The 23,878-nt window shown below is 34.8% G+C and overlaps 3 protein-coding genes and 1 long non-coding RNA gene across 13 annotated transcripts; 3 read left to right on the top strand and 1 right to left on the bottom strand.

The window, feature by feature from the left end:
- Positions 1-2,630: 2,630 nt before the first annotated feature.
- Positions 2,631-3,892, bottom strand: LOC104748888 (calcium-dependent protein kinase 32-like). The gene is made up of 3 exons (XM_087486898.1): positions 3,450-3,892; positions 3,005-3,128; positions 2,631-2,920 (listed from the first exon to the last, which is right to left on the bottom strand). Exons 1-3 carry the CDS (start codon positions 3,633-3,635, stop codon positions 2,823-2,825), a joined length of 408 nt encoding a protein of 135 aa, XP_087343024.1. The 5' UTR covers positions 3,636-3,892; the 3' UTR covers positions 2,631-2,822.
- A 102-nt stretch (positions 3,893-3,994) lies between these two features.
- LOC104747770 (uncharacterized) lies at positions 3,995-6,207 on the top strand. Of its 8 annotated transcripts, none has more exons than XR_761232.3 (6): positions 3,995-4,583; positions 4,706-4,967; positions 5,066-5,130; positions 5,488-5,557; positions 5,685-5,877; positions 5,966-6,207. It is a non-coding gene; the product is annotated as an uncharacterized LOC104747770 (long non-coding RNA). The 8 variants fall into 8 exon arrangements; XR_015581519.1 differs by having other exon boundaries at positions 4,024-4,583; positions 4,706-4,935; positions 5,514-5,557; XR_015581517.1 differs by having other exon boundaries at positions 4,024-4,583; positions 4,706-4,935.
- Positions 6,208-6,679: 472 nt separating this feature from the next.
- On the top strand, positions 6,680-9,548 carry LOC104747771 (formiminotransferase cyclodeaminase-like protein). Of its 3 annotated transcripts, XM_087486895.1 has the most exons (4): positions 6,680-6,802; positions 7,143-7,585; positions 7,783-8,177; positions 8,916-9,548. In XM_087486895.1, coding segments are annotated over exons 2-4 (921 nt in total). In that variant the 5' UTR covers positions 6,680-6,802; positions 7,143-7,583; the 3' UTR covers positions 9,440-9,548. The 3 variants fall into 3 exon arrangements, with proteins under 3 accessions (XP_087343021.1, XP_087343020.1, XP_087343022.1); XM_087486894.1 differs by lacking the exon at positions 6,680-6,802 and having other exon boundaries at positions 7,077-7,581; XM_087486896.1 differs by lacking the exon at positions 6,680-6,802 and having other exon boundaries at positions 7,447-7,585; positions 7,783-8,270; positions 8,386-9,548.
- LOC147927458 (uncharacterized) lies at positions 7,103-7,557 on the top strand. Its single transcript, XM_087486897.1, has one exon. It carries the CDS (start codon positions 7,103-7,105, stop codon positions 7,532-7,534), a length of 432 nt encoding a protein of 143 aa, XP_087343023.1. The 3' UTR covers positions 7,535-7,557.
- Positions 9,549-23,878: the final 14,330 nt, after the last annotated feature.

Here is a 23,878-nt window from a genome sequence, read left to right as displayed (position 1 = left end):
GTTTTATGGTTTAGGGATAGTGGTGGACAGGGTGGCCGGTGACAGTTGTGAACGGTGGTCCGGTGGTGTTACAACGGTGCTCCGGTGGTGGTCCGTCGGTGCTCTGATGGTGTTCAGACGGTGGTCGGGCGGTTTTCTGGCGATTGTCCGGTGGTGCTCCGGCGGCCGGAGGTGGTTGTTAGAAAGTAGAAGAGATGTGATTAGTGGTGGTAGGGATAGTTATGGTGGTGGTAGGGGTTAGTATGGTGGTGGTAGAAATGAATATTGTAGGGATAAAATAGTATATATCTATATATACATTTTCAGAAACATTTTTGAAATAATTCCTCAAGTTACCAACTATTTACAAGATTGCTATTAATATTAATTTTTATTTTTAATCAAATTAGTAGAGATAATCTTTGTTTCAATCGTTTTTCTACAATAAAAACTAAAAATTCCTAAAATCATTCTTTCAAGAATCTCTACAATATCTTTACAATAATTGATTTCAAAATATAAAGTTATGAGAAGCCTATAAATCAGCTACATTCGATTATGTATGTCCCTAATTACTCTCACATTTAATTCCAAAATCTATTTTCTCCTCAAATCTCTATTAACAATGCATGAAACAAATTAATGGCTAAGAAAATATCATCAATAAACTTGACATATTCCCCAAAAACTAGATATTATGCGAATATTTAATCTCTAATTACTCGGTAACCAATTAAATTTGTTATGTGTTAAGGTGAAAAAGTAAACCTTATTAATCGCCTTAAATACTTGACCCATAATCGCAAGTTAGCATCATCAAACACAACGGCTTACTGCAAATATTTAGCCACAAACTCTTTCTCTTTACAATGGATCACTTCATCTCCCCTCTAGAGATGACTACCGACGAATCCTCAGTTTTCCGGTGACAACGATCCTCAGTCTCTTCCGTAACCGACAGGAACACGACCGGTTTTATATCCACCGCCGTTGGAATTAAATGTGATGTTGAAAGGCGGATAATCGCTGACGGCGTACAAAACAGATATGGTGATAAGCGAGGTGGACTCAACGGCACCCAAACGGGAAAGAGAAGGCTTGAGGATGAAGAAAGTGGAACCGATCAAGATCCCGACAAGGATGAAGAGGAGACGCTGTTCACGGAAGAGGTAGTGAAGCGATCTGTAAGAGAAATGCGGTGGTTTAAGCTCTTGGGAGAGCAAGGACTGGATTGGCTCATGGGAATCGTTTCATCGTCACGCTTCGAGCTCAGCAGCTTGTGAACCTTTGGATATGAACATATTCAAACCGTTTGAGAATAACAAAATATCGACTGTCATGATGCGAAAGTATTTTTACACGGGCAAATATTTCGCTCTCTTTTTTTTTTAGTTAGAGCAAAATGTTTTCATCCTCTTTTTTCCGTCGAATGTGATAATTTAACTAATTCATTTTGATAATTAACATGATTAGCGGTTGATTTAAATATAGGGGATTAAGTTAATAAATATATCAAACGTGCCCATTAATGTTTGGGTATATATATTATCAAAATTAATTAGTTAACGAGGACCAAAACTTTAAGCAAATTTGTAAATACAACTCCTTAATAATACAGTCTTTCACAGCTAGATAGCCCAATAGTGCCCATTAATGTTTGGGTGAATTCAAATCCATACAGAAAAAGTTATATCTCATAGAGAGGACGATACTAATAGCCTCATATCACAAATTAAGGTTATCAATACTGAACAAAGATTACAGTTTTCACATTTGAGATTAGAACACTCATTGCATCCTCCTAAAATCCATCTAAATGTTTTTGATCAATTCATTGGGTGCCGTAATTTCGCTCTTGACTGAATATTGTTTATCACTGATTTATAACATCCATCTCCTCAAGTATATTTCACAAGTTCAAAATTTACCTTAGAGCATACAAGAAACAACTACATTGTAAATCACAAGATCTATTGGATAAAACATCAAGTCAACAGTCTTTCTCTATGGGACGGATTCTAAGACAAGACGGGTTCAAACCGATATAATTAAGAAATAAAATATTATTAGTCTCATATTTTAATACAAGTAAACTTTTTATTTTTTTACTTTTTTAACAACACCAATATATAACATGCATAATCAAACTGATTTAATAAAAATGATATTATAGAAAATAATTATTAAATAAATTCTAACAAAATCTGTAAATTTATAAAAATAAATATTTATCCCGCGGTGTACCGCGGGTTAAAATCTAGTTGTATATTATATAGAGAATATGTTAGATATATGGTTAGAGTAGTTAGTTATTTAATTTATGTTTTTTTAAAAGTTAGTTCTGCCACCCTTTTATTCATGTTTTACTAATCATGATCTAATAAAATAATGCAGAAGTTAATGCAGAAGTTATGAAAAGAAAAAAAAAAGCCAAACTATATCGGTCCGCTAACTTTATGACCCAAGAAGGCCTAAGGGCATCCTCATCAAAGGATTTAACCAAAATTTCTTAAAACATATTTTATTTTTAATTTTGGAAAAAAGTGAAATTAAGAACTTCTTAAGAAACTTCATTATTTCATAGGTCCATTGGAGGTTGTTAAATTTGGAGTTCTTAATTAAAATTTCTTGTTCTTGATGATTAAAAGAGATTTGTTTGCCTAATTCTGATTTTTCTTGTTCTTCACATAGAACAAATGCACTTGCATCCAATCATAGAGAGCTTAAATGAATTTGCCGCAGCATCAAAGATCTTCATTAGTTTATGGACATGATGAATTTGAAGTCTTAAACACAACCGAAAACAGAGGAAAGAAACAGAACCGCAATGCCCTTCAGAATCATCACCGACCAGCAAAGCATCCTTCTGGACCGTAATTCCGTTTTAGCACCTCGGGAGCCATGTAGTATGGACTACCAACGATTTCGTTAAACCTCTCTCCTGCAAGGAAAACAATGGTGTGAGTTTCGATCTTTTACCAAACCTCAGAGATAACGTTTTTATAGAGCACCAAAGCCACATTACCTGGTTTAAAGAAAACAGAGAGACCAAAATCAATCGCCTTGAGAGGTACAGTCTCCTTCTTGTTTCCAAACAAGAAGTTCTCTGGTTTCAGGTCCCTATGCATTACCCCATGCTTGTGACACACCTCGAAAAAGACACATTGGAAACTCATTAATCTCACATCTAAAATCACTCCTAAAGACTCTTAATTTACATGAAAAGAAATAATTTTGAATCCTTTTGCAGCAAATTGTGCCCTTAAAAGCAATGCTACATATCAATAATGTCCAAAAAGCTGAAACAAAGAATCAGCAACAATGGCAATAAGATTCACACTAGAGCTTCAACCAAGACAGCAAGACATCACACAGCTCTCAGTCCTATAACTATAAGCCAGAGACTAGGCCATTCTCTGCAACAAAATGAAGAGAATAACTAAAACAGGCAAAATCCTATAAAGACAAACCTGAACAACTTCCATGATGGTTTTAGTGACAGCAGCAGCAGCTCTCTCGGTGTAATGACCTCTAGCAACAATCCTATCAAAAAACTCACCACCTTCACAAAGCTCCGTAACCAAATGAACAGCATGCTCATCTTCATAAGTATCTTTCAAAGTAACAACATTAGGATGAACAGGCATATGCCTCATGATCTCAACTTCTCTCCTAACATCCTCAATATCCACAGCCGTCCTCAGCTTCTTCTTCAAAATCGATTTACAAGTTTGTACTCAATCATCTATATACCTAATCTCATAAAACTAATACTAGATAACAATTAATACATGAACTATCAAACAAGTATCTGTAGATATAATAAACACAAGCAGATACAAGAACTCAGACAAAACACAAACTTGTAAACAGACAGAGAACTATATTCATCGAGGGATATATATACATAAGAACAAAAAGAGAACACTACAAGAAATATAGGCATTGATAGCATAAAAACATAGCACGTTTTTGGCAAATGCTATAATAAATAAAATTTTGGAAATGGTACTATATAATAGCATTTTAAAAACGCTATACCTCAAATAAGTAAGCCGAAAACTAAAATTGGCTCTGTAAACCTAAAATTTTTGATAAAGCGGTAACAAGTAGCTAATTTTTTTGGTTTTGCGCCTAAGTGTCCAATGTAAAAGATATAAAATGTTTATTATATTCTTTTATAACAAAAGTAAGATCTGAGTCTGTGTCTCTCCACCTTCAAACCCAAAATCGATATCTTCCTATGTGCATCTCAGATCCGTTTCTTACAACCCAAATTCTTCTCTTTTAGCTCTTCCTTTCATAAACAATAGTTGCCTCCGGTTTCGTCTTTCTCACCGGCGCTGCTTGATGTGAGTGAGAATTCAGCAACACTTCATCACTCAATCAATCTCTCTCGAAATTGATGTTTGTTTTCTCGACGACCGTTTCCCAATATCCGAAATCGATCTCCGTCTCTTCCCACAGTTTCAGCATCACTGAGAAGCAGCATAGAAGCAGTCACAATAACGAACCCTCTATCCCAACATACGAGAAACCAATTCGGTTTCGGATCTGAATATCATCTCCAGATCGAGAAGAGAAACTGGTTACCGTCGGAGAAGGTTTGTTGGTTCTGCCTCTCTTTCCCCCTTTGAATCTGGGTTTGGAATCAGAATTTCTAGTTGTGCTTTGGTTAACTTCTTATTTAGAGGCTTCATGAGTTTAACTTCTTCTTTGGACGAAGGTGGGTCGTGCCTAGAATCAAACGGTGGTGATGCTACAGCTGTAGCCACGAAGCCTAGAGGAGATGGAGAGGACCCAGAGCAACCAAATCTTTGAGCTGTGTTAAACTCTGATATTGTTAGGGAAAAGCCTAATGTTAAGCGTGGACAGATGTTGCTGGGCTTGAAGGTGCTAAACAAGCTTTGAAGGAAGCTGTGATTTTGCCTGTCAAGTTCCCACAGTTCTTCACCGGTGAATGTTTCTACTTTCAATTTTCAAATTGAGTATGTCTTATCTCTCATATGCTCCTATTGTAAGCTACCAGACATTCTTGTGATTTGGATCTGCAATTCAGAGAAGCTGATTGTGTGTCATTTTGCAGTGTGAATTAGTGGTGAGGACTGCGAGAAATCTGATTGTGGTGACAGTTGAGTTCAAGGAGACCATGTAAGTCACTTACCTATCTCGTGCTACTTACGTTTTTAACTTTGCTAGGGCGGATAATGAGCAAGCCATCTTCCGCTTGAAAGCTTTTATTCTATGAACTACACATTGGTGATTATAATGTCGAACTTATGGCTGATATAAGGTGAATGTTTTGTTTATCCGATTCTCTACTTGTTTTATAGATAACTTTAGTGTTGATTCTACTCACCCATAAGTCTCTGATTTTTGAGTTTGAGCTAAAATTTCTTTATTTGATCTGTCAGCGTTTTGGGTTAGTGAATATCTTCCTTTTCTTTACCACAAAAGCACCTTAGTATTGTATTAACGAGTTGAAAGTATTCTATTAATTTTGATCAGTTGCACATTCATCTGGATTTTCTCAGTTTGTCAAAAGTTGGAATCCAAGAAGATAACAACATACAAAGAGGTAAAACTCTCTTCTCCATTAATAATTTGTGACGTAAACTGTGAGTTGTTTATCTAGGCCAAAGATTTGTTGTGGTATTAAAATTTTCAGTTGCAATGTGAGTTTATCTGTTTTTAATGTTATACAGAGAGAAAAAACAACTATTAGCGATGTTGGAGGTGTATACAGAGAGAAGAAGGAACAACCATTTTGATATTGGTACAAAAACTGTAGCTGTTGGTGCTGGATGGTAAGGCATAGTTGAACATTGGGTGTTTCTATATATGTGGTAATACCTATTTGTTTTATTGCTCATCTACAAGAGGGAACTTGGAGTAGAGGTATGTAACTATGTATACTCTTGAACTGTAATGAAAAAACTAATCGAAAACATAAGCTTTAAGTTGATGTATATACACATGATTCCAGGGAATCTGGACGGGAATGCTAACAGGAACAGTTCTTCAGACGTGTGTACTGCATTTGATGGGAAGGCGATAGAGGAGAAGAGACTTAAGAGATTGAAGTTTGTCTCTATCCTTATAAGCTATAATGTTAGCTTTTTGGATAAAACAGGGCAGCATATTATAAGACTTGGTATGATATGTAAGACTTGCTTATATTAACGTTATGTTATGTATGTTGATGATTTATGAAATAATTTTTTTAAATATCAATCCAGTTAAATAAAGTCTGCAAAACTATGGTCAAATATATAAATTATAAAAAATCAAATTAAAAATTAAAGAATTCCATATAGCAAACAAAAAATGCTATGGCATAATATAAAATAGCACAAAATATGTGTTACAGAAAACAATATTATAGCATTTGATTAATGTTATGAAAGAACGATATATAATAACATGTCAAAAACGCTATAATAGAGGTGACACCTAAGATAGCTGCGGAGAACATAGCGTTTATGAAAACGCTATTAAACACATATGATAGTATTTATTGTGTGCTATGAATGTTGATTTTTCTTGTAGTGGAATAACCTGTTTGAGAGAATTGGGCAAAGAGTGACTTGAGCTTTGGTACTACGCTCACCAGAAACTCAATCCCCACACAAAGCAGCAGATTCATACGCATTTTTACAAAACTAACCAATTGAATCACCTTTCCAATTGAATTACCCAGAACGGTGGAGATGAGCCGACGGTGAAATCCCCTTTCCAATTGAATCACCTTCAATTCTCTGCTTCTTCTCTGTGGAGAACCTATCGACTTCGAAATAAACGAGAGAGACGAAGAGAAAATCGGGTAACAAAAAAATAAATGAAAATTTTATTTTTTACTCATTCAATCAGAAACTAACACAACCAAGTTTCTAAACACATCTAAAATATCTTATGTAACCATCGATCCTAAGCTAAATCACACAAAAAGAATTAAATTTAATCTGTAAAAATACTTTAGAAACTCTTAAGATACTTGTTAAATCCTTTGATGGGCTTGCCCTAAGTACTCATTATCATCCAAAATAATACTCTAAAATTGAAGGTAATAAAAAGAAATATATTTTTTACGGGTGTTCAATCCGATTTAGCAAAACAAGTTTCTATGAGTTCCGGTCTGAACGAAGATTTCCTCGATTGTATAGTGCGTTTAGAGGAGACGCACATTCAACAAGGCTTCGACGAGGGTTACGAAAAGGGTCTTGTGTCGGGTCGGGAAGACGCTCGTCATCTGGGTTTGAAACTCGGGTTCGAGACAGGCGAGCTCATCGGGTTCTACAAAGGCTGCTCTTTTCTTTGGAATTCAGCTCTCCGTGTTGATCCCACTCGCTTCTCCCCTCAGCTCCACAAGCATCTCAATGATTTCCATGTCTTGCTCGTTAAGTTCCCTCTTTTGGATCCCGAGGACGAAGCCAAAGACCGGATCAAGGATCATCTCCGAGTCAAATTCAACATAATTTGCGCATCTCTCGGCGTTTCCAAGAAACAGTTGGAGTTCAAAGGATACCCAAATCCTTCCTCCAATCTCGACTTCTAGGACCTCCCTCCTCCATACGAGCACTCTCTTGTATCATTATTGTATTTGTATGTATGGCTTTCAAGAGGCGTGTGTGTCGACGTCAATCTCTGTTTTTTTTTTTTTTTATTATTATTTATTGGCTTTTCCTTTTTTTCTGCGACATGTGACTGCTGACCACATATCTAATTGTGGTGGATACTGTCAGAGCTTTTTTTTTTGGCCTTATAACGAACAAACGTTCTCACATCTGTAACATATATCTATAGGTGGTCCGAGGAGATGTTGAGAGAAATGCTTGGTTGCTGCAAGGTATACATATCTGAAGCGCGGAACAAGACGGCCCTCGAAGCCATTGAGAGAGCTGTAAAGCCTTTTCCACCAGCTGCAATCGTCAACAAGTTTGAAGATGCGGCTTATGGCAGGGTCGGTTATACTGTTGTATCCTCGCTTGCTACTGGGTCATCTTCATCCCTGAAGAATGCAGTGTTTGCAATGGTTAAGACTGCTCTCGACACCATCAATCTTGAGTTGCACTCTGGATCCCATCCCCGCCTTGGAGTGGTCGACCACATATGCTTTCACCCCTTGTCTCAAACCTCTATAGAACAAGTTTCTTCCGTTGCCAATTCCCTAGCAATGGACATCGGCTCCACTCTCCGAGGTCAGTAACTTAATAGAACACCTCACTAGCAACTAACCTGTGAATTCCTCCATTTTAAAAGACACTTATTAAGCTAAGAACAGAACATTGTTTGTATTTGATGTGTACTTGGTGATAGGTTTAGTGATGTCCTGTCTTTCATTATCTCATCATCTTTATTGGGCCATAGAATATGGAAGTCTTTGAAGTAATACTCTGCTCTTAGCAGAGCATTGTTTGTATGCTGTAGTTGATGTTTGTGATAGGCTGAGTGTTGTTCTGTCTTTATTAGGCCATAGAACAAGGAAGTCTTTGTATTAACACTCTGCTCTAAGCAGAGCGTTGTTTGTATGCTGTAGTTAATGTTTAAGATAGGCAGAGTGATGTCCTGTCTTTATTATCTCTATAGGCCATAGAACGTGGAAGTCTTTGTAGTAACACTCTGCTCTTAGCAGATCATTGTTTGTATGTTGTAGTTGATGTTTGTGATAGGCAGAGTGGTGTCCTGTCTTTGTTATCTCATCAACTCTAGGCCATAGAACGTGGAAGTCTTTGTAGTAATACTCTATTGTTCTTAGGCCTTAGCAGAGCATTGTTTGTAGTTTTGTCGGCTGTAGTTGATGTGTACTTTTTGATAGCCAGAGTTATGTCCTGTCTTGTTTATGGCTTCATCATCTCTTAGGCCATAGAACATGAAAGTCTTTGTAGCATTCTCTATATTGGTATGTGGAATGAGATACCCGACCCTCCCTGGTGCAGTTCCTACATATCTATATGGAGCAGCAGATAAGGAGCAGTGCACGCTGGATTCGATCAGAAGGAAGCTGGGATACTTCAAGGCAAACAGGAAGGGACATGAATGGGCAGGTGGGTTGGAGCTGGAGATGGTGCCAGTGAAGCCAGACGCAGGGCCACAAGAGGTGAGCAAAGCCAAAGGGGTTGTAGCGGTTGGGGCGTGCGGGTGGGTGAGTAACTATAACGTACCAGTCATGTCAAACAATCTCAAGGCAGTGAGGAGATTATCAAGGAAGACGAGCGAGAGAGGAGGGGGCTTGGCTTCAGTGCAGACAATGGCGCTTGTGCATGGGGAAGGAGTTATAGAGGTCGCCTGTAACTTGTTGAATCCAAGTCAAGTGGGAGGAGATGAAGTACAGGGACTTATTGAGAGGCTTGGCAGAGAGGAAGGTCTGCTTGTGGGAAAATGGTATTATACGGACTATACACCCGACCAGATTGCTCAAAGATATATTGACTTGCTCAACAATTCAAAATTTTCAAAGTAAACAAAAAAAAAACATTATGATGTTGTCATTTGTGGAAGGAATTATTACGGACATCGATCATTTGTCTTCATTTTGTGTTTAGATATGCTATATATTGAAATTAGCAAAAGATGAACTAAAAAGGTGAAATGATCAACAGTACGTTCGTTGAGGCCAAAACATAAAATCTCATCATTGGTGTTTTTCTCTCAGCGACATCTGTGAGAGAATTCTTTTGTGTAGCCGCCTTGTCTTTTGCATTAGTCTCTTATTTTGCATTTTTGCCTTATTTTGCATATCTAAATGGAAACTGATGTGCTGTTAAAAAAAAAAAGGGAATTTACGCAAGTCATCAACTAATGTGTAATTAATGTTATAGGTAGCATTGTGAGTCGTGTATCAAAATGGGTAGAAACCATGGGTTTACCCGTTTGTCTATTATTTTAACGGGTATGAGTTAAGTTTTTATACCCATATAAATAAATGGGTTCGTCCAATGGGTTTGTGGGTTTATCAGGGTAAACCCATTAGGGTTATGGGTTACCAATAGGTTGAATGAAAAAAACAAAAATAATATATATATGCATATAATATAATATAGATATATATTAATATGTAAAATATTTTCTTTTTATAACTAATTTATGTAAAATATCTAAAACAAATGTTAAGTTTTTCTACTTTGCTAAAAACAAAAAAAGTAAACAATAATATATATGTCAATGATCTAAAATGAATGTGAAATTTTTCTATAATATCTAGAAATGAACTTTTTAAGCTTGAAAAGTTTGGTTGGTTTTATAATTCTATTTTATATAAATATATTATGGATTTAATATCAATTATTTTATTTTATTTTATTTTTATATGGTTAACCCATATAACCCATTTAGCCATTGGGTTTTATGTAATTGGGTTTGGGTATATAAATTCAACTCATTATAATAAATGAGTTGGGTTGAATCCGCCCACAAAAGTCTCTAACCCATGTGGATATAGGCCGGGTCGGGTCGGATTATCCATTTTGACACCCGTACTCGTGACCATGTTCCGTGTAGTAGTAATTAACATCTATGTCCTTCAAATTTATATATATGAAGGCTATGGTCTATATGATTTGTTAAAATGGAAAAGACAAGTGCTTTAATATTAATTTGGTCGTAGGTAAAATTTGAGGGTCAAAGTCCTGAAAAACAACGTGCATGAGGTGGAGTTTGGTGCAGCACATTATTGACTTGAGTTCTATCGTCTTGGTTACTTTTTTGGGGTTTGCAATAAGATGGAGGAGATAATGTTGTTGTATACGTTATACATTAATACATGTAACTTATGACATGCCTACACACATTGAAGAGACAATTAAAGTTTAGGTGTGTACTAGTACTGGTATATATGTGTATAATGTACATATGCATGGGCACATAGCTAGGGGTTGAGCCGCAGTGGAGAGTAAGGTCAGAGATGTGACTGTCATATACCTAATTCAAAGAAAAACATTTCTCGTGTACATAAATGGTAAACCCAAGAAACCTTAATTATTCGAAGCTCTAAAGTCAGAAAGAAAATGAGAGAAGCGGTAATTTAATTTCTATGGGCATATATAGAACCAGCCTATTAGGCCATCGTTATAAGGAGAACATCAAGGGTGTTCTAAGTCCAAAAAATTAGAAAATAATGAATAGTGGGTTTAGAACACTTTTTTAGTTTTTGATGTAGAACTGATCTTGGCTCAGTTCTAAGCTGACGTAGCAAGCTGTGAATGGATACAATTTTATGCAAACAATTTTTCACAAATTAAAAGAGGATTTGATTGAGAATATATGGAATAAATTTGGACATTAAACTATGTATTAATTAAATAAAATGTTTGTGTGCTTTAATTAAGTAATATGTTTGTTTGTTTTCTTTTAATCTTTTTTTTTGTTTCATAAAAAATTTGGTATTGTATTTTGAATTTTAGTAAAAGTTTTATAAGTTTGCAATTTAAATGTTATTTTTAAAGTTTTTATAAATGTAATATGTTTAAGATTATTATATTATTAAATCTTATGATCTTAAACATGTTCTCCCAATAACAAACTTCTTAACAAAAAATCTAAACTAATGATCTTACATTATTTTCATAATATTTTTACTCTAAGGACACCCAAAAGTGTTCCCCGTATAATGATGCCCTTAGAGCAACTCCAACGGGCACACCAAAACACCAAATTATAGTGTTAATGCTCTCCAACCAAACACCAAAACAAACGCTATCTCCATTTTTTTAGTGTTTTGTGAATAGTATTACACCAAATATGGTTTTTATTATATATTATTATATTCATGTTTTTGATTTAAAAATATATTAAAATTATTGTTAATCAACTAAAACTTGATATATCATTAATATTTTTAAATTATCTTATTACATTTAGTAATATAAACTAGTAACTATAATTAATATAATATAAAATAATAATTACGATAAAATTTCAAAATAAATATCAATTTTAATAAGATTAAAAGTTCATACTAAACTTCAATAAAATAGTGAAAACATAATATTATAAAATTAAAACTAAACAAACATAGAAACTAAATGCAATAAGATACATATTATAATTTTGAACAACAATCTAATTTCCAGGAAAATTATTTCCACTAAGATAGTCATAGTACTGAGTATAATTTGGTTGGTCTTCACCTTGAGATTGTTGTCCTTGAACATGTTCTCCTTGAACTAAATCTTCTTGATTTAGGCTGCAAATAGTGATTAACAAACTGAACAAGCTGAATAGGTTGAATAATGATGGGCTGAATAAAAATAAGCTGAACCATCAAAATGAGCTGAAGAAACTGAATGAGCTGAAGAAACTGAATGAGCTGAAAAAGCTGCAGAGAAATCATATAAATAAAAGTAAGGTTTTGGTCTCTCATTATTGGTTGATTTTCATTTAATGCTTTCTATTTTTTTCTATTTTTATTTGTTTTTAATTGTTTAATTGCTTTAAACAATATTTAAGACCAAATTAACACAATACATTTAACTCACACATTAAAATAAAATTATAACTGAAAATAAAATAAATTATACATTAATCATATTACACTACTCAATTTTATTCAAATATACATAAAAGTAAGGTTTTGGTCTCTCCTTATTGGTTGATTTTCATTTAATGCTTTCTAATTTTTTTATATTTTTATTTGTTTTTAATTGTTTAATTGCTTTAAATAATATTTAAGACCAAATTAACACAATACATTTAACTCACACATTAAAATAAAATTATAACTGAAAATAAAATAAATTATGCATTAATCATATTCCACTACTCAATTTTATTCAAATACAATAAATTATAATTGTAACTCTCATAATTCTATTCTAAATGTAACTTACACTAATTCTTATCATATAAATAAGCATTCTCTCATTCTCTCATTATCTCATATTGGCTTACTTTTTTATTTTCACATTCTCTCATTCTCTTCCACAATACCTCAAATTATTTTTCCTTTTTTTTTTGTTCTCGATTTCTTATTTTTGTTGTATGGTTTTCAAAAAATCAAATGAAATATCATTGTAAAATTTTAACGCTAAATTATAATTTTAGAGACTACATGATATCTATTTACATTATTCTTATTTTATAAGATTCATCTCTATTATCTAATTTGGATCTTATAAGTTATCATTCTCTCCTCCTCCCCCACCAATATCAAATGTTGTTATATCGCATATGTGTTGTAAGAGTTTGATTCTATATTTTATTTTTGATAGTATTATATATATTTAAAATTGTTTTCAATTTTTAAAATTAAATTAATCTTTGAAATTTTTATTGCATTTCATATGATTTTATAAGGTTTCACTCTCTCCTTATTGGTATTTATCATTTAATTTCTAAAAATTATATTTATTTTTAATTAAATAAAAATGTAATAATGTACATTAATCTATACTTGAAATCCACACTTTACTACTAAATTGTAACTGAAATTACATAATTATGAATGACTTTTTTCCATTCATTTTCACTCAAACAAACTATAAATTATAATTGTAACTCCACTAATTAAATTATTTTAGAAATGTAACTTACATCCTTGAAATCCTATAAATAACCATTCTCACATCATCATCCACCATATCACAAATTCTAAATATTTTCTTTGTTTTGTTTATGTTCTTGCATGAATTCAAAACTTATGGTAAGAGTGTGATTATATATTTTGCTGGATTTATCTTATATTTTGTTCAATTTTATTTCTTTTTTTAATGTATTTCTTCCTTCATTCATTCTCTTCTTATTATTTTCAATTTTCAATTAGATATGTATAATAAAAATTTGGTGGCTGTAAAAAACCAATTATCAATGCAGATTCAACAACACTAATTTCAACCAAAGCCCAATGAGGGAATCAAGCTAAAGAAATCATCTTCATACATGTATATATATTTTATTTTTAAAAGTATGCAATGTTTTAACAAAATTAACTAGGGACAATTGCATTTTTTGTACCTTTATTTGCATTTGAAAGAACTCGTAGACCCCATATTCGTTTTTCGAGAAACATAACCACTAAGGGTGCTAAAATTACAGTTGACCCCCTTACGACCAAACAAAAAATAGAAGCCGAAATGACAGATTTAACCCGAGGAAGTCTGCAATAGATATCTTTAAGGTTGATTTCAAATTGATGTCAAAGGGAAGACTTAAAAGTAACTCTACTCCTTAATTATAGGTTAAATTTTAATTTTGAAAATTATAAAAAATAATTTGGTTAACCGTTTGACCAAATAATAACCACATAGACTTCCTACATTGTAATAAAATAAATTTACATATAAACTAGTCAAATTAAGGGTGGTAAGACTGATTAGGTTAAAATTATTTGATTTAGGGTTTGCTTAAGTAGACTTATCTGTAGACTATTGGTGGTTGACTTTCTTATGCCATCAACTAGTAATATTATATTATTTTAAGCTCACCGACAATTTAACCAAACCGATAGCTGAACCTAACCGAATGCGTACCAATTCCCTGATTTTAACCTAACCGGATTCGGTAACCATATAAATACTTCTTTATGTAGGTGAACCCTAGTTTGTATGTGCTTTCTCTCTCTCCACAATTTCTCTCTCTAAAATTCCGATATTGTTTCTCTCGAAAATTCAGATTCTATCCTCATCATTTATCGTCTTCAAAACTGAAGGACATCTCAGATAAGTATTCTCATCATATGAAGTCGGCTATTTGCTTTTGTAACGCTTTAGCTAATTTTTTTCAAAAATATATATGTTCTCATAGTTTTTTGTTCATTTTGCACACGGATATGGGGTTAAACAGCTACACTCAGCCATCTTCTAGTTCTTTGCAAGTATGGAGTGAAGGTCCACCCAAAGTAAACTTTCTTGGCCTGACAGTTGGAATTCCTGACAGATGTTTCTGCGGAAGGGAAACCGTTATGAAATGTTCCACCACAGCCGACAATCCTAGAAGGATTTTCTTTGGATGCAATAACCATGAAGTTGTTAGATTGTATGATGGTTTATTTGTTTGGTATAATTATTATTTGAGTATAGATAATATTCTTATGGTATATTTACTTCTATGGTACAGTATAGGATGGAGATGACCATATTATGAAATGGTGGGATGAGGCTATTATGCAAGAACTTCAAGCAATGAGAGGTGGACTTGCTGACCAAAGGGATTCTATTACAGCCATCCAGGAAAATGATGAAATGGTATGGGTTCAGCAGGAGCTAGACAAGGTGAAAGATCAGATGAAGGAATTACATCTGTCAATTCGTCGTGTACGCGGGGTGGTCGAGAATGTCTTAATCGCCGGTATGATCTTAATTGTAGTATTAATCTCTTTTTCTTCGTAGATCTTTCAAGTAAAATCTGTGAACCTCTCTTTATCGTGGCTGTTTGTTTGAATGGCGTATTTATGTCTGTAATCTGTTAAACTTGCTTCAGTTTCTATAATATTTGGACGATATCGTTGACTTCATTTTTTGACCTATTTAGTAGACTTCTCCATTAAGAAGTCAGTCGACGAAGTCTACTCGTTAATGATTTACGACGCGACGGTTTGCGTTATTAATTATGTAACTGTTTCTTGTAACCGTTTCGTCTCGTATATATAAACCAGCACAGGGCCTTTTGATTATTTTAAAACTGCAACCAAAAAAAGTTATCAGTAAATCATTTCTTTTCTCTTTAAAAAAAATAGTACGTAGTTCATTTTGACGTCGGAGAATTGGTGATTGAAAGTCTTGTATCGGTCAATATAAATCATCCACGCTTAATTGGAGACTGATCACGGTTGGGTAATTGAAACTTTCTCTATATCACTACAATTCATCATATAATTCATGTTTGTTTCATTCTTAAAATGATTCTATATCATATCACTTTATACTTGATAGTTTTGCAGTTTAAAGTACGTTTTAGTTTCCCAGAAAGAAGTCTACTTGATAAGTCTTCAGCATAATAGTACAAAAATTAATTAGATTTGATAGATTTGCTGTTTAAAGTACGTTTTAGTTTCCCCAGAAAGAAGTCTACTTGATAAGTCTTCAGCATAATAGTACAAAAATTAATTAGATTAGATAGTTTTACAGTTTAAAGTACGTTTTAGTTTCCCAGAAAGAAGTTTACTTGATAAGTCTTCAGCATAATAGTACAAAAATTAATTAGATTTGATAGTTTTGCAGTTTAAAGTACGTTTTAGTTTCCCCAGAAAGAAGTCTACTTGATATGTCTTCAGCATAATAGTACAAAAATTAATTTGATTTGATAGTTTTGCAGTTTAAAGTATGTTTTAGTTTCCCCAGAAAGAAGTCTACTTGATAAGTCTTCAGCATAATAGTACAAAAATTAATTTAATTTGATGGATTTGCAGACAGTTCAGTTTCCCGTGGTGAAGTCTGCCAGAGAAGTCGTCAACATAATCATTACAAGGTATAAATTGATTTGACGTTAGTTGGCGGTAATTTCTATATGTTTAATATTACCGATACACGGGATCCGGTTTTAATCGGTTTCTTTACAATTTTTTTTTATAATTTTCCGGTTCTATTTCTAATAAAACGGTTTTGGTTTTATAAAACCGGGATTATAAAAATTATTTTAATATTTGCGACTTAAAAACGGAGATAACAAAGGATAGTTATCTCTAATTCTTCCTCATAAGGATCTAGAAAACTCTTCGCTTCCGCTTATCTCTGCCGCTTATCTCTATCGCTTATCACTAACGGTTGATTTTCCATTCTTTTTTGTTCATGTTAAACCTAAATCTCTATCTTTCGGATTGTCAGTTTACTTACTTTGTTTAACTTATTTGTACCAGATCTCGACGAACTCTGTATTCTTCAACCCAGCCGCTTCAGCTTCAGCTTCATCTTCACCGCATCGTCTTCGCCGCCATTGTTATCTTCGATCAAACTGAAGGTTGACTTCTTTTGCAATTCGATAGTAGCCTTCTTTTCCAATTTGACGCATAGACTTATTGGATTAGTCTTTCTCTTTCTCAATCTTTTTTTTTTTAATTCCCCGCCAAACCTAATCTTATCTTGCAGGATGGATGAGAGAAAACCAGAATTTCCTCGTAGGTTTTACACGAAGGTGAAGAGCCGCTTCCTAAAAAAAGCATCGGCTATTACAGCAACGATACGAAGCTGTTTGATGAACTCTACAAAGCTCTCGAGCCGGATGAATGGGACGAGATTATCAATCACGACTGTGAAGATGTTGTGTTGATTGAAGTTTTAACAGGTTTAGAACATGTCATGGATTCTCTGCTAAAACAAGACAAAACTGACATAGAGGCTGACGCATTACATGATACAGATGCTGGAAGAGCTGACACAGAAGATGAAGTATTACTTAATACAAATGCCGGTAGAGCAGACCTTAAGTAGCACTTGCTGATGGTGCTGACACACTGATTAACACAAAGCAGAGAAGATAAGGTGTTGAATCAAGAACCCTGCAGTTAGATATATCGGAGGATGTATCAAACGTCTGAAGCAGTTCTTGTACTAGTCCGACGTTAATACAGGAAGTAGTACAAGAAGCTGAATTGAAGAGTTTGAGTACAGAAGCTTAAGGCCGACTTGGACAAGCCAAGTGGCGGCTGCTTAGCTGGATGAACATCTTGAATGGAAGATTCAAGATGAGATCTTGAAGAGAAACTTTCCTTATCCAAAAAGAAAAAGGAAAGTTCTCAATTTTCTATTTGTTGTATAATAGGAAAATTGCCAACCCTAGGTGTTGGGCAATTGATATAAATACCAAGAGGGCACTTCATGAAGACCTGCGCGCTTCAAGGTAGTTTTGAGAGATGCACACAAGATGTGTGGTGTTGCCCCATCAACAAGATAGAGAGATCTTTTGATGGTTTATTCATCTAGAAAAGAATGATAGGCATAGTAGTGCTTGTATCATATGCAGTTGTAATTGCTATCTTGTTCTAGTGAATTTGTTCTGGACTAGGTCCCGGGGATGTAGGAAAAACCGAACCCCGTTAACAAAACTTGTGCGTTATTTACTTTATGCTCATACAAACACAAAGTCGATCGTAACTACACTTAGCCACAAATATGTGTTTTCAATTGGTATCAGAGCAGGTTCTCGACAGAAACCTTGTTTTTATTTCGGGTATGGTCCTGGATTTTGTGGCTAGATGGAGAAATTTGAATCGGATGAGAAGAAAAGAGTTCATGATCTGTTAAATAGAAAGAGAGACTACAATCATTATGAAAGCCAAGAGAGAAAATTGAAGAGTTTTCATAAAGACGTATGCTCAAGTTTTAGTGGGAGAGAAAGGAGAAGGTTTATCGGAGACAGATGTGAATTTAGTATTGCAGGAATCATGGAGATTGATTTCATGTATTGGGGATAAAGGATGAAGAAGCTCGAGTACAAGAAATTTCTGATTCTTGTGAAAAAGAAAACAACATTCTTTATTGTTTCAAAGTCCACAATCAGAATCAATTGAGATTGAAGGCTCGACTTATATCTTTGGTTATCAAGGAAGAGAAGTCACCGGAGTTGTTCTCGTCGAAGCAAAAGTTGTGATCATGATCTCATTGTAAGATACTAAGATTCAGAATAGTCATAATATGGAAGACTTGTCGTGTTTCTCATGCTATTGAAAAAATTCATCGAGGAATGGAGGAGAGATTTCGAGGTCAAGAATTAATGACTTGAAGCTACTGTGCGGAATACAAAGTTTGAAGAAGTAGTTGGTCACGCGTAAAAAGCTCTCAGTGGTATGCACGAAGAGAGCAAAGGCCTTAGAACTCATCTGGGTGAATGCATATGATGCTCCACAGTTGTCAGATGGAACCAGTTGCATTATGAGATTCAAGAAAGCACCACAGGGAGCATGTTAAGTAACCAGTTGACATAATATTTTTAATTAGGATGAACAAAGATGGTGGTGATTGCTATTAAGATGATTTGTTTGAGAAAAGATGGCTTTTGTCACAGGTGTGGAATTGTGTTGTTGTCTATCACAGTCATTTAAACTGAATGATTGAAGATTTTGAAGATACAGTTACAAGCTTGTGGAAATCATCATGTTGATGTAAGGAAAGAGATTGAGAATTCTGATTTGTGTGAAATTTCAGAATCCAAGTAAAGACAAGGCAAGGTTCATATAAAGCTTCAGTGTCTACAAGAGAAAGTAGCAGTGACTAGTAAAGAGAAGTCATCAGAAGTTACAGAGTTACTTTTTTTTAAAACATTGTATCGCATCCGGTTCTCTGTCCGTTGTCGATGAATCATGAAGAATATATTTGAGGTTTTAGGAGGATTAGGGGCTTCATATGAAATTCAGAATCGTAGACTTGGAAGGAATAAAAGAGGTTTTAAATTTGAACCAAGAGATAACCGGTTGGTTTGAGAAGAACAACCAAAGTCGGATTGGGTCTGAATCTTCTACGCTACTCAAAAAGATTTCAAGGGTATCAAAGTTTTGATTTTGCGCTGTTGGGAGAAACGAAGAAAGGGATTGCAAGTCTTTGTTGATAAATTTATAACCCATAGAGAATTTGAGGATGAATGGAGAAGTTTGTAAAATCAAAGGGTTGTCGACTCATCTCAAGTTATCGAGGGAGATGATATCGAGAACCGTCTCCTCATGATTTGTTTGTAGCAATTTGAAAGGAAAAGAGGTGTTTGATGTTGAAGAATCATTCAAGCAAAGGTGGATTCAACTTCTGGTTTCAAGAAATCATCGAGATGATGTCTTCTTTGTCTGATTTGTGGTTGATTTGAATAGAAGAAAAGTATTTCGGAGATGATTTTGCAAAATTGCTTGAAGTTTGTATTCTGGCTCGAATAGAGAATGAGATGATTGCTTAAGCAGAATAAAACTGATTCATGGAGAAACAAGGCTATAAGACAATTGTGAAATCAAAACAGAAATTTTGATTCCGAGGTTGGTCTCTTGCTGGCAGAGAAGATGAAAGCTAAATTCATAGGGAAGAAGACAAGATATGTGTTGATTCTTTAGTTGTGTAGCATATATAGTTTCAAGTCAAGTGATGAATGGCGATTGTGATTGAAGCGAGGATTCCAGATATTCTTTGAAGAATTGACTGTGTGATTTATATCATTCGGTGATAAGCAAGCAATGACGTATGTTGAATCAAAAGTAGGTGTCAAGGAAGGGATCAAGGAGTTCAAAGTTAAGATTTTGGAATCCGATGCTTAGGAAATGCATTATCAACAGTCAAAAGGGATTGGTTGAAGTATGATTTGGAAGTGTGTTGATGTATGTGTCGTGAATTGGAATTTGTCTTAGTGAGACACACAATCAACAAGAGGAAGAAGAATGTTGAGCTTCATAGAAAGAGCTTTGGGAGAAGAAAACAAAGAGTGTGTTCTTGTTTTTGATCAGCTATTAATGGTTATTTTCATGAGAAAGAAACATGAATCAAATATGGTTTGGAAAGATGTCGCTGGTATTTGCAGAGAAATCAAAGAATGATGAAAAGAAGGTTGCAGGTTTCAAGAACAGTTTTTCTTTCACGGGTTGCTACTTTCTTCTTCAGTAACTATGGCTACAGAACTCGGATTCTAGCTTTGAAAGATGTTTTAGAAACTTGGAAGTAAGATCTTTCCAATGATATAAAGATCACCTTATGATTCCTTGTGGTTTGATGGGAAATTTCTCTCAAAGTTAGATGCTTGCAGGTCGTATCAGTCTGAATCTGTCTTGAGAAATTGGTCGTAACTCTCAAACCGAGACTCCAAATCGTGATCTGTTTTTTCCTATGGCTTCGTATGACTCTTGTTGATATTCCCACCAAATTTTGTAATTTGCTGGGTTAGTTTGCTACTCCGCTTGTCCTCTGCATCAAGACAGACACAAATGCTTCAGTCAAGAGTTCCCTGTTTTGGAAAAGCTTCAATACACGTTTTTAACCTCCGTTGAGTGATGGACGGTGTTTGAAGATTTAGTCTACGTGGATTAGACATAGATTTCTGTTGATATTGAGAAACTTTGTATGCTATGATCAAGATCTGTTAAGGAATCCACTCTTTTGTGAAAGGATATATCACAGGAAAGCAGAAGATTAATGGAAATGGTAATTAATGCTGCTTTTAGAACTTATGCCATTTGGGAGTGACTGCACAGAGAAAAGATGTCAGTGACTTTAGGTTCTTGGATGAAGTCACTGGTAGACAGTCTAGTTAACATAACACTTGTGGTGAGCTAGAGAGTAATGGGATAGATCTTGTATTGAAGAAGTAGAGCTAAGGTTATGAGGCACAAAGATATGTGAATAGTTCTAGTTCTCTGTGAAGTCATCATCACTAGAAGCTTGCTCAACCAATGTAGAGATGTCGTCAAAGCTGTAGTCGTTGTTCAGAATTGGAGGAAGGAGTTAAGTTAAGTTTTCATCGTAAGGAGTTTAAAAAAAGGGTTTTGCGGACATGGCTGAAACTTAAGAAATGATTTGACGCAAGAATATTGGTTGGTGATCAAAGGGTAGAGTCTCGAAACAGATGTCAAAGTTAATAAAGATTCTTGTGAGGAATTCTTAAGTTTGGCTCAACATGGTGATTAGCTTGAGAAAAATGATCAAACTTAAAGATACACAATGAGAGAAAAGCAATTAGGAAGGAGAATCCTACATGATGACTCACTATAGATGAGAAGTTGGTCGGTATCAATCTGTGCTCAGAGTTTGAGTAACTCAGATTAAGCATAATGTGGATAGCCTAAGTGAATTGGTTAAGGTTATGTGGCTGGTAGCAAGAACAAGTTTGGGTTCACTACATGAGAATGGAGAAGCTATCAAGGGTTGTGATCATGAGCATGAATCTCAAGTCAAAGAAGAGATATGAATTGCATCATCAATGTCAAACTATGTACTTTTCAGATTAAAGAAGCAAGGAGAAACAGTTTCTGAGATGTCTGATTCAAGGCATTATTTGGTGAATGAAACCTAATCTGATCAAGCCGAAACTTGGTGGGAAGATTTGTGGTAATTCTGTATTGAGTTTCAACGGTGGGATTGAGATATTGATGGTTGCTTTGTGTTTTATTTGAGCTTCTTCAACCTGATCGGGGCACATTTCATCTGAAGTTTCAGATTTGATCAGTTCCGGTGGAAACATCAAACAGACGACCAAATGAACTCGGAATGGGATGAAAATTGATGGAGATACTCTAGACATGTGGAAATAGATTCTGGTAGAAGAGAATTGATTTTGAGTCCGGGAATACAGATGGATGATGATTCAAATCTTAAGCAATAATGATTTCTAATGACATGAAGGGCAAAGAGCATAGATGTTGAAACATGTTGGAATCTATGAAGAATGCTGAAAATCATTTTTAGATGAGACTCTGAAACAAAGAGATTTGCAAAAGAAGAGAAATATGAAGATATCAAAGCTTATGTTGCAGATATTGCGGATGAGTAAAGTTAATCAATAAAGGAAACTTCAATGTTTATGCTCAGAAGATGAGTGCATTAAATGCATGACTAGCAGCGGGTTTAATTCAAGAATAATATAGATGCTATGCAAATATGGGGGAAAGTGATATGTTGGTTGTTTTTAACTTAGTTTGCACTCAAGCTGGGGGAGAAGAGAATGTCAAGTCTGATGAGAGCTAAGAGCAGAAACTATGGGGGAGTTTTACTAGTGATTAAAGGATGTGCTTGAGTATCAGACTAAGTTAAAAAGGGGGAGAATGAGGATGCTTGATCTGTCAAGACACATTGCACGATGTACCATAAAATGAGAGATTGAAGGAGATTTAAAACTCAGTCATCAATGGAGAGATTGAAGATAGTGTGATGACTGGTTTTATAAGATGCATAGAATTGAAAAGTTAATCATTAAGGGAGAGATTGAAGCTGGTTTAAAAAGGAGCATGGAATTATAAAACTCAATCACCAAGGGAGAGATTGAAGATGTTGTGTTGATTGAAGTTTTAACAGGTTTAGAACATGTCATGGATTCTCTGCTAAAACAAGACAAAACTGACATAGAGGCTGACGCATTACATGATACAGATACTGGAAGAGCTGACACAGAAGATGAAGTATTACTTAATACAAATGCCGGTAGAGCAGACCTTAAGTAGCACTTGCTGATGGTGCTGACACACTGATTAACACAAAGCAGAGAAGATAAGGTGTTGAATCAAGAACCCTGCAGTTAGATATATCGGAGGATGTATCAAACGTCTGAAGCAGTTCTTGTACTAGTCCGACGTTAATACAGGAAGTAGTACAAGAAGCTGAATTGAAGAGTTTGAGTAAAGAAGCTTAAGGCCGACTTGGACAAGCCAAGTGGCGGCTGCTTAGCTGGATGAACATCTTGAATGGAAGATTCAAGATGAGATCTTGAAGAGAAACTTTCCTTATCCAAAAAGAAAGGAAAGTTCTCAATTTTCTATTTGTTGTATAATAGGAAAATTGCCAACCCTAGGGGTTGGGCAATTGATATAAATACCAAGAGGGCGCTTCATGAAGACCTGCGCGCTTCAAGTTAGTTTTGAGAGATGCACACAAGATGTGTGGTGTTGCCCCATCAACAAGATAGAGAGATCTTTTGATGGTTTATTCATCTAGAAAAGAATGATAGGCATAGTAGTGCTTGTATCATATGCAGTTGTAATTGCTATCTTGTTCTAGTGAATTTATTCTGGACTAGGTCCCGGGGATGTAGGAAAAACCGAACCCCGTTAACAAAGCTTGTGCGTTATTTACTTTATGCTCATACAAACACAAAGTCGATCGTAACTACACTTAGCCACAAATATGCGTTTTCAGACTGGTGTCTTGTTACAGTTCAACCGTCTCCAATTTGAATGGGCTTCCAGACTGGTTCACCATATGCTCACCTTACAGATAGTCTGCAACAAAAAGTACGAGATTTGGAGTCTTGTTAGATCTAACCCTTTATGATTTTCTTTGAATGAGTTTGAGGCCAT

Source organism: Camelina sativa, chromosome 15 (genome assembly GCF_030686135.1).
Source record: "Camelina sativa cultivar CO46 ecotype springtype chromosome 15, ASM3068613v1".
NCBI classification, from domain to species: domain Eukaryota; kingdom Viridiplantae; phylum Streptophyta; class Magnoliopsida; order Brassicales; family Brassicaceae; genus Camelina; species Camelina sativa.
Note: the sequence above shows the minus strand (reverse complement) of the source record. Positions and strands in the feature narration are given on the sequence as shown.

Excerpts from the sequence above, each read along its gene's own strand:
- LOC104748888 (XM_087486898.1), bottom strand. The coding sequence starts at position 3,635 with ATGAGGCATATGCCTGTTCATCCTAATGTTGTTACTTTGAAAGATACT. Across the intron at positions 3,129-3,449 it reads CCATCATGGAAGTTGTTCAG|GTGTGTCACAAGCATGGGGT; the intron begins GTTTGTCTTTAT and ends GTCTTTTTCGAG. Across the intron at positions 2,921-3,004 it reads CTCTGTTTTCTTTAAACCAG|GAGAGAGGTTTAACGAAATC; the intron begins GTAATGTGGCTT and ends TTTTCCTTGCAG.
- LOC147927458 (XM_087486897.1), top strand. The coding sequence starts at position 7,103 with ATGAGTTCCGGTCTGAACGAAGATTTCCTCGATTGTATAGTGCGTTTA.
- LOC104747771 (XM_087486895.1), top strand. Across the intron at positions 8,178-8,915 it reads CATCGGCTCCACTCTCCGAG|TTCCTACATATCTATATGGA; the intron begins GTCAGTAACTTA and ends TCCCTGGTGCAG.